Here is a 14,153-nt window from a genome sequence, read left to right as displayed (position 1 = left end):
TTTGCTAAAGCTTTGTATTCAGCTTCAGTACTGGACCTGGATACTGTAGCTTGTTTCCTAGCACTCCAAGAGACCAAGTTTGGTCCAACAAATATAGCAAAATCACCTGTGGATCTTCTATCATCAAGAGAACCTGCCCAGTCTGCATCAGAGAAAGCACTAAGAAATATAGATGAAGATTTGACAATTGTGATTCCAACTTTCAAGGTATCCTGTATGTATCTCATAATTCGCTTCACAGCTGACCAATGTTCTGTAGTTGGAGCATGAAGGAACTGACAGACTTTATTCACTGAATAAGATAGATCTGGACGTGTTAATGTCAAATACTGCAATCCTCCAACAATACTGCGATACTTGGTGCTGTCATCAGGACCCAAAGGTGTACCATTAGTAAGAGATAATTGTTCTGTAGAAGACAATGGTGTAGGTGCAGCTTTGCAACCAAACATACCAATCTTTGCAAGTAAATCCTTTGCATACTTTTCCTGTGTAAGAACCAAACCGGTTCCAACGTTCTTAACTTCAATACCAAGAAAGTAGTGCAAATCACCTAGATCTTTGATAGCAAAGTTCTCACTTAAATCTCTAAGCAAAACCGTAATAGCATAATCAGACGAGCTTGTTACCATAATATCATCAACATATATCAATATATAAATTGTGATGCCTGACTTGTTGTAGAGAAACAATGAAGTATCAGCCTTTGAGGGTATAAAACCAAGGTCACTCAACTTGGCACTGAGTCTAGAATACCAGGCTCTAGGAGCTTGTTTCAGTCCATAAAGAGCTTTGTCAAGTCTACAAATATGATGCGGAGCGTGAGGATTTTCAAAACCTGGAGGCTGTCTCATATATACCTCCTCTTCCAGAACACCATGAAGAAACGCGTTCTTGACATCTAGCTGCCGTAAACTCCATCCTCGAGAAACAGAAAGAGCCAAAACAATTCTAATAGTAGCAATTTTAACCACAGGACTGAAAGTATCCTCATAATCAATTCCATACCTCTGTTTGAATCCTTTTGCAACCAATCTTGCTTTGTACCTGTCAATAGAACCATCAGCTTTCTTCTTGACACGATATACCCATTTGCAGTCAATTAAATTCTTGTCGTTGCTTGGAGGAACAAGATGCCAAGTCTTGTTTTCAATTAACGCATCATACTCTTCTTGCATTGCTTGACGCCAGTTTGAGTCATTTAACGCCTCCACAAGTGTGCATGGTTCACCTCCTGTAGAAGATAACATGCACCATCGAACAGTGCCGTCAGTATATTGTTTTGGCTGTCGTATACCTTTCTGAAGACGTGTACGAACTCCAACAGCAGCAGGTTCAGAAGGTGGAGGTGGTGGTGAAGGTGATGCATCAGCTTCTGAATTCACTTCTGAATTTTCTTCGGGATCAAAGTTTTCATTTTTTTCATTTTCTTCACTCCCATCTTCATTTTCTGAAATACTTCCCCCCTCAGCAGCTGTGGCCACAGAAGAGGCAGAGGAAACTGCGGCCGACAGCTGACCAGAGGAGACAGGAGACCGGGGCGACGTCGGGGTGTGCAGAGGCGGGGACCGTGGCGACAGCGACCGCTCAGGAGGGGCACCCGAGCTGTCTGCGGCGCGTCGTGAGTGGCCATTGGAGCGCGCGGGAAAATCCTCCTCGGGCTGGCTGTCGTCGAGATCAGTGCTGGCAGCAGAATAATCAGGCGCATCCACCTCAATTTCAGTGTCCGTTTCGGCATTTTCTGCTGGATTTTCACTTGCAATTTCTGAACCATTGGGAGAACCATTTGGACTGAAATTTTCTTCTGGATCCTCTTCTACCTGCTGCACATCAGTTATTGGCACAATAGGAGACACATGGTTATCAATATTAGGTGCACCCTCATGAGAAAAGGAAGTGGAAGATGGAAGAAGTAAGATTTGTTGTTTTAGGAGGGCACCGGCATTGGGATGAAGAGAGGCAAAAGGAAAAACATTCTCATCAAAAACTACATCACGTGAGATATAAATTCTTCCTGTTGAAACATCAAGACATTTGACACCCTTGTGAAGAGGACTATAACCAAGAAAAACACACCGTTTTGAGCGAAAAGCAAGCTTTCGCTTGTTGTAAGGACGAAGATTTGGCCAACAGGCACAACCAAAAGTTCGAAGAGCATCATAATTTGGTTTGACATGAAGGAGACGTTCAGTAGGAGTGTCAAAATTTAGGACTTTGCTAGGAAGCAAGTTTATGAGAAAGGTGGCAGTTATAAAAGCTTCATCCCAATATTTTAAAGGCATGGAGGCATTGGCAAGTAATGCTAGACCAACTTCAACTATGTGACGGTGTTTTCTCTCAGCAGAACCGTTTTGTTGATGAGCATGAGGGCATGAAACATGATGAGTGATGCCAACCCTTTGAAAGAAACCATTTAACTTTTCATACTCACCTCCCCAATCAGTTTGCATGGTAATAATTTTCCTATCAAACTTGCGCTCAACATATTGCTGATAATTAAGAAAGGCTTGATAAACATCAGAACGCTTCTTAAGCAAATATATCCAAGTAAATTTACTGAAATCATCGATAAAGCTTACATAATATGTATGTTTTCCCACAGAGAGTGGGGCAGGACCCCATACATCAGAAAAAACTTGCTCCAAGGGAGCAATGGAGACACTAGAGGAAACATGATATGGCAACTGGTGACTCTTAGCTAAATGACAAGAATCACAAACATATGGAGTACTCTCTGGGGTGTAAGCTATTTTATTTCTCCTAAGAACTTGCTGAACGACAAAAGAAGAAGGATGTCCTAAACGCCGATGCCAAGTAGAGGATGGCGGCTTTATTGTGAAGAAAGCATGCTTGGAAGTCTCATGAAACATAGGCACCAAAGGATAGAGTCCACCATAGCAAGGGCCCCTAAACAGAGTTCTTCGAGTTACCTGGTCCTTGATTAAAAAGAAGAAAGGATGAAACTCAATAAAGACATGATTATCAAGAGTAAATCGATGAATAGACAAAAGGTTCTTAGATGCATTTGGAACAAGAAGAATATTTTTAAGGTCAAAGGAGCCATGAGGGGTACGTAATATTGAATCACCAATATGACTGATGTTCATACCTGTGCCTTCAGCAGTGCGGACCTTGTCTTGCCCATGATATTTGTTGGCGATGAGAAGCTTGTTTAGCTCACTAGTGATGTGATCGGTGGCTCCAGAATCAGCATACCAATTTGTGTCAACACCATATGGGGCAGCAGCAAGAAGTGCCCCCTTTTCTGCATCATCTCTCACATCATCTCTCTTTTTCTTGTCATCAGCATAACGCCACCAACAATCACTAGCAGGGTGTCCATGCTTCTTGCAAATCTGACAATCAGTGTCAACATACTTGGTAGGGGTACGATCTGGGCGACGTCCACCACCATCATTACGCCTATCACGGCGATCATCACGGCGGTCTCCACGGCGATCATCATCTCTACGATCATCACGACGCCAACCACGGTCATCATCTCTACGGTCATCACGGCGCCAACCACGGTCATCATTGCGGCGCTCATCACGACGCCAACCACGGTCATCATCATTGTCACGGTATCGATCACCACCACCCCCTCCACGGTAGGAACCACCACTGTCAGGGCTGCGACCACGCCGAGGAGGAGGAGGTGAGTAACCACGTGGAGGTGGAGTGCGACCACATGAGAGCTCATAGCCCCGACGAGCCAGATTTGCAGAGGAAATAAACGAGCCATTCTCTTCAACTCCATTGCGCATATCATATCCACATAACTGCTCATAAAATTCATCTATGGTGGTGCTAGGGTTTCCATGAACTGTGGTGATAAGAGAGTTGTATTCACCTTTGTCCAGACCATGCAGAAGGTAACCTAGGATCTCATCATCTCCAATCGGTTTTCCAAGTGCTGAAAGCTCGGAAGCGAAGCCTTTCATCTGGGTGTAGTACTGATTAGCAGTCATTGTCAGTTTCTTGGTGTCGTTGAGCTTCTCACGCAGATGTTGAGCCTTGGTGCGAGATGCTGTTTTGAACATAGTGTTAACGGCAGTCCACGCCGAAGCAGTAGTATCCATGCCTAGAACATGCGACAGAATCTCTGGAGAGAGCGAATTCAGATGTTGAGCCTTTCTCGCGTTGAGCATGTGGCAGATGTCGTCTCCGCGAAAGCGGCGGAATTACTCGAAGGTTTAAAGTTACTTCAAAGTATGAGGTGCAATAAGATCTTGGCGAGGATGGATAATTCTACTGTGGTCGATGCTATACATCTGAATGAGGGACATTCTATGATGGCGGCTTCAGTTTTAGATGATTGCAAAGAGTTATTATGAGAGTTTAAGAAGATTACTATTGAGGACTGTAATAGAGAATCAAATCTAGTTGCTCAGAGCTAGCTGAGTGGGGCGTGCAAACACCCCTTCTTTATGGTTGGATGCACCTCCGGGTACTATTGCTAAATTTTTAATGAACGATGTAAGCATTATTTAAGCTTAATAAAGCTAGCTGGTCTTCTCATAAAAAAATCCAGTGATTTGCTTTTGTTTGTGCTCATCTTCTCTGGCCGAATATTTTATTCATTTCCCGCAAAAATAATATTTTATTCATGTTCATATGCGGCTTACCTCGGGCATCCGCCAAAACGTTGACTCATGGCAGATTTTTTAATCCCGTGGAATCAGCCAAAATCTGCTGCCGAAGGAAGGTTTTCCTCCAAAGCACTGTTTATCTTTGCCTTGTCCCGAACACCAGGAAGGGGAAACTTTCCAGAGGAACAACTTTCCTACAAGATTCCTGCAAATATCCCGTGTAACCCAACAGGGCCTAAACAGAGCCCTGCTTTGCTTAACACGTAGCTGCTCTTCTCCCCCTCCAATCGCCTCTGAGCATGATAAGAACCTTCCAGAAACTTCTGCAACCAACCCACGGACCCCACCGGGCTTCTGCTCCCCTCCGCCGCTTCTGCCGCCGCGCACCGGCCCCGCCGTCGCCCGCCGGCGGCGACATCTTCCAGTGGAACTCCGCCATCACCGCCCACCTCCGCGCCGGCAGGGTGGCCGCCGCGCGCCAACTGTTCGACGAAATGCCGGAGCGGAACGTGTTCACGTGGAACTGCATGATCTCCGGCTTCGTCCAGAACCGGATGCTCGCGGACGCGCGCAGGGCGTTCGACGCGATGCCCGGGAGGAACTCGGTCTCCTGGGCGGCGCTCCTGACGGGCTACGCGCGGAGCGGGAGGGTCGCCGAGGCCAGGGAGCTCTTCGACCGGATGCCGGACCGGAACGTGGTCTCCTGGAACGCGATGATGTCGGGCTACACGCGCAACGGGATGGTCGAGCAGGCGCGCGAGCTGTTCGACGCGATGCCAGCGAGGAACGACGTCTCGTGGCTGACGATGATCTCCGGTTACATCAGGAGGCGGCGTGTCCGCGAGGCGAGGGAGCTCTTTGACCGCGCGCCTTCCCCGTCAACGTCTGTCTGCAACGCGTTGCTGTCGGGTTACATAGCGCTTGGTTGCTTGAAGGACGCCGAGGAGCTGTTTGGCCGGATGCAGAGACGGAACCCTGTCTCGTGGAATGTTATGATCACAGGCTACGCGCGGGCTGGGAGGATGCAGGTTGCGCAGAGCCTGTTTGATGAGATGCCCCAGAAGGACACGATATCTCGGACAGCCATTATGCGTGGGTACTTGCAGAATGGAGACGTTGATGCTTCGTGGAAGGTGTTCCAGGAAATGCCCGATCGGGATGCTGTTGCTTGGAACACAATGATCGGTGGTTTCGTGCAGAGCGAGAGGGTGGATGATGCTTTGAGATTGTTTGCTGAGATGCCAAATAGGGATCTCGTATCTTGGAACACGATCTTGCAAGGCTATGTTCAACAAGGGGACATGGCTAGTGCAAATACCTGGTTTAGAAGAATGCCAGAGAAAGATGAGACCTCGTGGAACACATTGATCTCTGGGTACAAAGATGAAGGAGCACTAGCTTTGCTGTCAGAAATGACCAGAGGAGGACTCAGACCGAACCAAGCCACTTTGAGCGTTGTTATTTCTATCTGCGCCTCTCTTGTTGCACTCGGATGTGGAAAAATGGTGCATCTCTGTGCAGTCAAAACTGGCTTTGAGCGTGACGCTTTGGTGATGAGCTCATTGATATCTATGTACTCAAAGTGTGGGCTAATCGCTGAAGCCTCACAAGTTTTCGAATTGATGTTGCAGCGAGATACAGTGACATGGAATGCCATGATTGCGACATATGCTTATCATGGTATGGCTGCTGAAGCTCTGAAACTCTTTGACAAGATGACTGAAGATGGGTTTCGTCCAGACCATGCAACCTTTCTTAGTGTATTGTCTTCTTGTGCACACAAAGGCTATTTATATGAAGGTTGCCGATATTTTAGAAGTATGCAAGAAGATTGGAACTTGATTCCTAGATCTGATCACTATTCCTGTATGGTTGATCTCCTAGGTAGATCTGGTTTTGTACACCAAGCTTATGCATTCACAAGAAAAATCCCATCTGACCTTCAAGTAAATGCATGGGAGACACTGTTTAGCGCATGTAATGCTCACGGAGATGTTCAGCTTGGAGAAGTCATTGCAAAGAATGTCCTTCAGGCGCAACCTCCTGATGGAGGAATGTATACACTCTTGGCAAACTTATATGCTGCAAAAGAGATGTGGAGCAGTGCTGCCAATGTTAGAGGATTCATGAAAGAGCAGGGTTTAAAGAAGGAGACAGGGTGTAGTTGGGTTGAGCTGAAGGGCGAGGTTGTTTCCTTCTCATCAAATGACAATACACATCCTCTAATTGATCAGATATGCCAGGAGGTTGATAACCTTTCTGTCATGATAGAAGGGGCGACGTGATACGGTTATGAAAAATGGAACTCTGGCAGTCTGTGAGATCAGTTAATGGACCTGTTGACTCCAAAGTCCAAAATTTGGGAAAACACTGTCTTTTTTTGTCAGGGGCCGGGGGTACACCCAGATGAGTTCTTGAAAGGATAGGATAGTGAGGTGTTGGAGCCTGTTCAATTCTTTAGTGATGACCCCTTCCAAGATCGTAATCAAGAAGTTAAAAACAAGACAGTGAGGTACTGGAGCCATCAACTCTGCATTAGTGGTATCCTTTAAATTTCATTCAGACATTCATTTCTCAGCCAAGAGTCAGAGTTTCTCATCAAGACTACATTGGCCCACTATATCAATATTATAGGATAAACCAGATAAGAAAAGTCTATGCATTATCTTATCAACCAATAGCAGCATATGCATACAACTAGATGTCGCTGTCATGACAGGCAAGATATTTTTCCCATCACAGCAATTGGAGACCACACAGTAATGCCTTGCCAAACAGACTGGTTCGATAGCAATTTCCCTCCACTACCACACACTGATACTCTCTCCCTCTCCCCCTACCCCTCTGGCCCTCCGTCTGAACCACCCACCCCCAGGCTTCAATGGCCATGGCAACCAATTATTCAATCTTCAATGCACCGTTTATCTTTAAACCATCTGCCCCGCATAATCAAGTACACCATCCCAAACAAGCTATATATTTCATCCGTTTTTTCCCCTTTGAATTTCAGCTTTCTGTTCATGCATTTTGTTTATTTTGTGAAGGTTACAAATTGGAGATTTCCTACAATTAGCAGTGGTGTTGGTGGTGGGAGCATTTTCACTATATCAAGGAGGAATTTAAGAACTTGGTTCCATGTCTGCGCTGTCACTGGGGACCAGAGCACCCGCGACGTCTTCAGTGCAAATTTCCCAAGCGATTACACAGAACTAATAGTGCAGGTAATTCCGGTGAAAACTTGTTTATTGACAACTGGTAGTTCCTTCAATGTTCTGGGGCCTTTGGTGTGGTGCCAGTTTTACATGCCTATATTAGTCGCTTTGCTTTAATATATGGGCCCTGTATCTCATTGTGTGCAGCTGTATTTGAGATGAACTTACACCTCAAATGACCAAATGTCGAATCCTTTGTCTGTCAGGCAGTTGTGAAATATCTGTATACTAGCTATGTCATTTGTTTTTCTGAGACATTTTGTGTAAAATATTCCGGCGGCCTACTTTGCTTACTGAACTTACCTAGGTAAGCAGTATAGTGGTTCATGCATTGTCAGTTTGTTACGCATGTTACATATTCAATTGGGCTACCTTCGCAATTAGGTAGGAAAACCAACATTCCACATTTAGGAGCGGCATTTTTTAGATCTATCTCTTCGTGCTGCAAAGTTATTGTTGCGGACAGTTGTCAGGCAGATTGTTACTCGACACAATCCTAATCCCTCTAGTGCTGATATTTGGAGTTCAGCTGGGAACCTCTTTCTGGGCAACCAAGATCTACAACCTTTCCTTCAGCTCCATCCAAGACCTTGTGTACTCCAACTGGATATGGAATTCAAATCCCCTCTAAAGTCATGGATTTCTTCTGGCTTCTTCTCAATGACCGCCTCAACACAAGGACATGCTGAGGAAGGAATTTACACTTAAATGATGGTGTCAACTGCATTCTTCGCAATGAAGGGCTCCTTGAGAACAGGGATCATCTGTTCTGGACCTACAGCATCAGCAAGGATAGTTGGGAAACTCTTAACCTCTTCCCTTGTTGTGATGTGATGGGATGGAAAACCTGTTATCCTCTGCCAAAGCCTCTTTAAACCTTTCTTGATGGAGGCCTTGTTGCTGGCTGGAACATTTGGAAACAGAGCAACTTTGAAGATTTTTGAAAATGACAATCCTAGCCTAACTCCTGGTCCTTTTTAAGAACCTCTTCTTTCTTACAGAATGAAGGAAATTAATAGACCATATCTTACCATTTGGCTGGATAGCCAGGGCTGAGCTTCTTTGTTCTTCTCTTTGTACTTTCACCTCACCCCCTTCTTTCTAAATGTCGTCTTTTCATACATTTTACCGTCGGAGCCTGCTCAACAGTTTCACTTAAAAAAAGCGAGTAACAGATATGAATGGTTGTGTGGAGTTTTGTGCCCAGCAACTCGACAGTATATACTGTAGACTGGATAGAATCCGTGAACACCCTAAATTGGTGGTACAGTTTGAGCTAACATTGTTGGTAGCATCTTCTCACACATGCTTATGTGGCAGAGATGGCGATCATATTAAGTTCTTACTCTGATGACGAACAATGCAATTAGTGCATTCACTGTAGCTTGTATAACAGTGTTTCTTCTGAAAGAAGATGCGTGAATGATGTTAGGACTAATGGGCTATACCTGTAGTGATTTCAGGCTAAAGAAGCTACAGAATCAGCTTTTAAGGATGGAAAACAGCTATTGGTGAGTGACTGGACCGTCATTCTTATCACATACTTGGCTTTACTTTTTTCTTTTTTCTTCTTTTTTGCCAGTGATTTTGTATATATCATATAATACAGGAAATAGAGTTTCCTACAGCAGGACTACAATCTGTACCAGGTCCACATAGATGAGCTTTCTGTATACTTAACTTACTATAAGTTATTTGTAACGTGAAAAAGCTCCAATTTGTTTCTGTTCAGGCGATGGCGAAGGTGGAATCGAGATGACAGGAAGCATGCTTCTCATTAGAGAATTTTGCGATCGCTTCGTACCTGCAGAGAAAGTTACCAGGACCAGAATTGTACGTCTTTCTTTGCATTCTTCTATTCATTAGTATCTATGCCTACAATTTAGTTTTTTGAATGGATTTGGACCTCTATTATAGCAAGCAAGCTTATGCTTTACAGTAAAAAAAAGCAAGCTTATGCAAGCCGATACCATGTGATTAAAGTATTTTATTCTGGATTGTAACGAACTTTAAATAGGTATACTTGTATTGTGCTCAAGTTTCTATTCCTTTGAATCTTTTTCCGAATTTTACTGTTCCCGTCTCAACATGTTTCAGTTCTTCCCTGAGGCAAAAGAGGTTACTTTTGCAAGACAGTCAGCTTTTGAAGGGTGTTCATTGAAATTGGATTACCTAACAAAACCATCCTTATTCGAAGATTTTGGTTTTACAACGAAGGTCAAAATGGCAGACCGTGTGCGGCCTGAAGACGAGATATTCCTTGTGGCTTATCCCTATTTCAATGTCAATGGTGACGTCTGCTGATTTTTGAAATTTGAGCTGTCCCTCCTTACCACACTGTTCATTCAAGGTTGAGGTTTGCTGCTATAGTAAGATGTCAATGCTGTTTTGTAGAAATGCTTGTGGTGGAAGAGCTTTACAAGGAAGCAGTTCTTAATACAGAACGGAAAATGATTATCTTCAATGGAGAACTAGATCGGATAAGAAGTGGATGTATCCTTCAGTATAGAACTTCATGTTTAATTGATTATCTTGAACGGAGTAGTTGACACAATTATTTTGTGATTAGGGTTTTATATATTTGACTTCCTTCATAAGCAAAGATTACCCGCCCTTTTTCTATCCAAAGCTGGGTGAACTTTCCAAGACCTTTCTTCCGAAACTGGAGACCATTTACTATATTCACAATTTTAAAGGATCCAAAGGGGGAGCACTTTTCAGGTTTGCATTCTTTTCCTGAACATGTTACTCCCTCCGATCCATATTAATTTTTGCTGCTTTAGTACAATTGTAGTATTAAGTTCTACTAAAGCAGCGACAATTAATATGGATCGGAGGGAGTATTAACGTTTGGTTTCTCCCCAAATCTACCTTGAATAATGTATAGGTCCATATGTTTGCATGAATAATATTTAACATAGTTGTATTACAATATATCTTATGCTTCTGGACATAAATTTGTTAACATCCTTGTTGCGTTGAAGTATCAATTCCTGTAGCACTAAAACTCTTATTATTAGCTGCATGACCTTCTACGCATATATAGTTTTTAGGCATTCCTACTTGACGTGTATTATAGACAGATTTTTTATTCAGCCATCTCGTCCGTACTGTATGCACGTAATAACTCTGTAATGCTGTCTTATTGATAATTTGATATGGTAGTCCGATCAACACAATGCCAATGCTCTATTCGTAATCAGTAGGAACCTCACATTGAATAGCTTGATGAAAACAACCTTGTCTGTCCGGCAGGTGTTACCCTGGCCCTTGGAAGGTGCTGAGGAAAGTAGGCGGCAGCTTCGTCTGTTTGCATGAACAAGAGGAGATGCCGTCACTGAAAGAAGTGGCCCTCGACATACTTCCTTCTGCCTAGAAAGTTCCTAGAGTTACCTCTCAGAGAAAGGGGAAAATAAATATCCTGATGAAAATGGGGGAAAATGAAGCTTTCAGTAATCATCCAAGGGAAGCAAAAGCCCGCAAGAGTTCTTTCCCAAATGTATGTGCTCAAGAGGTTCATCATGGTCTTGTTGTGGAGGTCTGGAGGACATAGATTTAAGGTAGACAGGAAATAGTTGATCGCAGCACATATGTATCTCCAGTTGGTGCAACACTCATGCCAGGTCAGCTTGTCCTATCTTGGAAGATCATGGTGGACCAGACGAATGACCTGATGCACCTGTGGGGAATCGGAAAAAAGAACTCATCAATTATATGATTTTTTTCCGGAGCTTAAACTTGGTACCGTATGGTCGGTATGATATCATGGAATTAGTGAATCCTAAATGCCATCCTTGTTTTTTGTGTGGAAAAGATGCTTATAATGGGGGTGAGGTAACTTGCCTGATGTCTGTAACGGCAGAATTAATGCTTTGAGCACTCAGCGAAACTGCAACATCTGACATACTCATTGGTTTGATCAAGCGGTATTGCTAATTCCTGTTGGCTCCCAAGCCTAAACTTAAAGGTGAGGAGACTGGAACACGACGCACGAGCCAAGTATATCGGAACATATAAAGCCTCCTACACTACCCGCCGTTTCAGCGCCATCGCGGTTTGGAAATCATCCTGCGCGCACGATTGTCCTCGCTGGCAGCGGTAATAGTGATTATCATCGACCTGGTAGACATCCCGCCGTTCGTTCATTTGTACGCCATGGTTTCGGCTCAGGAGCAGCTGACATGTGGGCCACTCGTACGCGTGGGCCCGGCTCGCAGTGACGCGGTCGGTGCGCGTTTCTGTCGGTGGAAAGCCAGTGCGGGTCGGTCGTGGGCTGTGGTAGTGGGCTGTGCTAATCGTGGCCAGTCGCTCGTGGGATGTCAGGGCGTTTTTCACCGTCGTCGCTCGCACCCGCCGGTGACGTCTCTGCTTCAGCTGCGCCTGACCCCATCTGTCTGTCTCATGGGTGCGGGCCGCTCTGATTCTTTTTGACCGTGTGGGCAGCTCGGCTCGGACCGTTGGTGAAAGAGGGTTTTCGTTCTCTTCGCGCTGCTACGCGGGGTTGGCTGTCCTCGTCTTGCTGCAGGTGGTCCCTCCCTATCCTCGGTCCCATGCGTCGGGCTGGTTGGGTTTCTTTTTAGGTTCCCCTAGAAGTTACAGCGCCTCGGAGAGGGGTTACTGACCGGGTTCGTGGGTTCCTTCTGCTCCTCGTTGCCTCTCTGCCTCCTCGGTCACCTCACTTCCTCACGTCTGCGCCTCTCTCATTCCCCGTCCAGTCGCCATTGTTGCTCCTCCTCGTTGGTTATTCATCGCTGGCGTCTTGCTCGTTGCTTGCTTGGCTCGTCGTCGGCTTGTTTCGTCATGGCTCCTCGCGCTGCTGCTGTTGCGTTTGGCTAGGGTGAGTTCTTTGATTTGTCTGCTTGATTCCTGCTGCTCTCGTTGTTGTAGATTAATCTGTGCTGACTTGTTCTTCTCTGTTTCCTCTCCTTTCTATTCTTTCACAGGGCTGCTGCGTCTCCTTTGTTGTCTGCTTCTGCGTCGCTTTCTTCCTTCTCTGTCGGGTGAGGTTCTTCCTCTGCTTCTTATTTGTTCGATGAAATGCCTGGCTGGGTTTTCCCCGGTTTGTCGCGTTAGATCTATCCTGTGATGCTTTTAGGAGACGCTTGTCATGCTAGATCTCTTTTTGTGATATTTTCAGCAGATGCTTTTATGCTTTTGGGAGATGCTTTTATGCTTACTTATGTCCGTTCACATTTACACGTGCTGCAGGTCTTCCTTTGGGACGGTTTGGCTGCTTGGTTGGCTACTTTTCTTACTCCTGGTCCGTCTGCCTTTTGCCGTGATTCGATTTATCTCAGGGCTGGCGGTCTGCCTTTCGTCCGCGCAAGGTTCCATCTTTTTCATTGGCTTATCTTTTTCTGCACTCCTTTAATATTTACTTTCCTGTCTCATTCTAATCATGTGTGTTACCTGCGTTGCGTGCTGTCGTGTTTTCCTTTGTTGTTACTTGTTATTCGTTGTTCTTTGTGCCTGTTCATTGTCCTTTGCATATCCAGGATGATTGCTATGGTGTCTACTGCTGTTCCGATTCTAGAAACTGTGATAGCCCATTACGGGCTTCCTCCTGCTAGCTACCTGTGTGAGGTTGATGGGAATGGCGATGTCCTTGCTGGGGTAGAGGTCGAGATTCCTGGGGACGGTATACTGTCGACGCCGCAGAGAGTTTTCTTTTGGAGCCCTGCGTGCCTGGGTTGTGCAGAGTCGTACGAGCGGGCTGCTCTTCAGGCAATTAGGTTTTTGCAGGGACTGTATGGATTTGTGGTTAGAGATTACAATTATGAATGTGTTGTTCTCTATAGAAATTGTGGTAACGCTGCCATTGCTGTTGCTGCATCAGCTGTTCGCTATGCAGCTAATTTGGAGAGGGTTCTTGCTTGGACACATTCATCCACCACAGCACCATCCAGGAGAGTTTTCAGTGGCCCAGCGCAAATGCCTGCAAATCTAGCGTTGCCGTATTCAGGCCTTCTTACATCTCTGTACTCTATTTAGCTGCCACTGGTTGTTGTTACTATTCCATTATTCTATTTAGTTGATGATGATGATGCTACACTTGCTGCCGATGTTTAGTTCATAGATTTGATTTGCTTTCTGGTGTCTTCCATGGATTGTGGGCTGTGCTTCTTTTTCTTTACTTTTCATCATGCCGATTTTAGAAAAAAAAGTGTTTGTTTGTCTTCTCTTCTGTTGCAGAGACATGCTGTCTCTTTTCTCATGCTCTTAGTTCCTTTGCCCGCGATATGGCACCGCGACGTGCTGTGCCTGCGCGACCTCCTGTTCCTGGGCAGTCTCCTGGTCCTTCTGGGAGAAATTCCACTTTGGGCCGTGTGGTTGCCCCCCGTAGGCCTGC

General features: G+C 45.2%; 1 protein-coding gene across 3 annotated transcripts; it reads left to right on the top strand.

Moving 5' to 3' along the window:
* The first annotated feature begins 4,767 nt into the window (after positions 1–4,767).
* LOC109734318 (protein LPA3) lies at positions 4,768–11,693 on the top strand. Of its 3 annotated transcripts, XM_020293534.4 has the most exons (9): positions 7,338–7,545; positions 7,637–7,813; positions 9,268–9,315; positions 9,414–9,453; positions 9,537–9,637; positions 9,902–10,094; positions 10,199–10,297; positions 10,408–10,525; positions 11,060–11,693. In XM_020293534.4, exons 1-9 carry the CDS (start codon positions 7,474–7,476, stop codon positions 11,178–11,180), a joined length of 969 nt encoding a protein of 322 aa, XP_020149123.1. In that variant the 5' UTR covers positions 7,338–7,473; the 3' UTR covers positions 11,181–11,693. The 3 variants fall into 3 exon arrangements, 1 of the variants encoding a protein (XP_020149123.1); XR_005759338.3 differs by lacking the exons at positions 7,338–7,545; positions 9,537–9,637; positions 9,902–10,094; ... (1 more) ...; positions 10,408–10,525; positions 11,060–11,693 and adding an exon at positions 4,768–7,104 and having other exon boundaries at positions 9,259–9,315; positions 9,414–9,459; XR_005759337.3 differs by lacking the exons at positions 7,338–7,545; positions 9,537–9,637; positions 9,902–10,094; ... (1 more) ...; positions 10,408–10,525; positions 11,060–11,693 and adding an exon at positions 4,768–7,104.
* Positions 11,694–14,153: the final 2,460 nt, after the last annotated feature.

This window comes from Aegilops tauschii, chromosome 6 (genome assembly GCF_002575655.3).
Source record: "Aegilops tauschii subsp. strangulata cultivar AL8/78 chromosome 6, Aet v6.0, whole genome shotgun sequence".
In the NCBI taxonomy this organism is placed as follows: Eukaryota; Viridiplantae; Streptophyta; class Magnoliopsida; order Poales; family Poaceae; genus Aegilops; species Aegilops tauschii.
The sequence above is the reverse complement of the archived record's forward strand: the minus strand, read 5'-3'. Positions and strand labels throughout refer to the sequence as shown.

Bases quoted from the DNA above. Each gene is read 5' to 3' on its own strand.
- LOC109734318 (XM_020293534.4), top strand. From the start codon at position 7,474: ATGGCCATGGCAACCAATTATTCAATCTTCAATGCACCGTTTATCTTT. The intron at 9,638-9,901 runs GTACGTCTTTCT...AACATGTTTCAG, and splicing joins AAGTTACCAGGACCAGAATT to TTCTTCCCTGAGGCAAAAGA. The intron at 10,298-10,407 runs GTATCCTTCAGT...TCATAAGCAAAG, and splicing joins AGATCGGATAAGAAGTGGAT to ATTACCCGCCCTTTTTCTAT.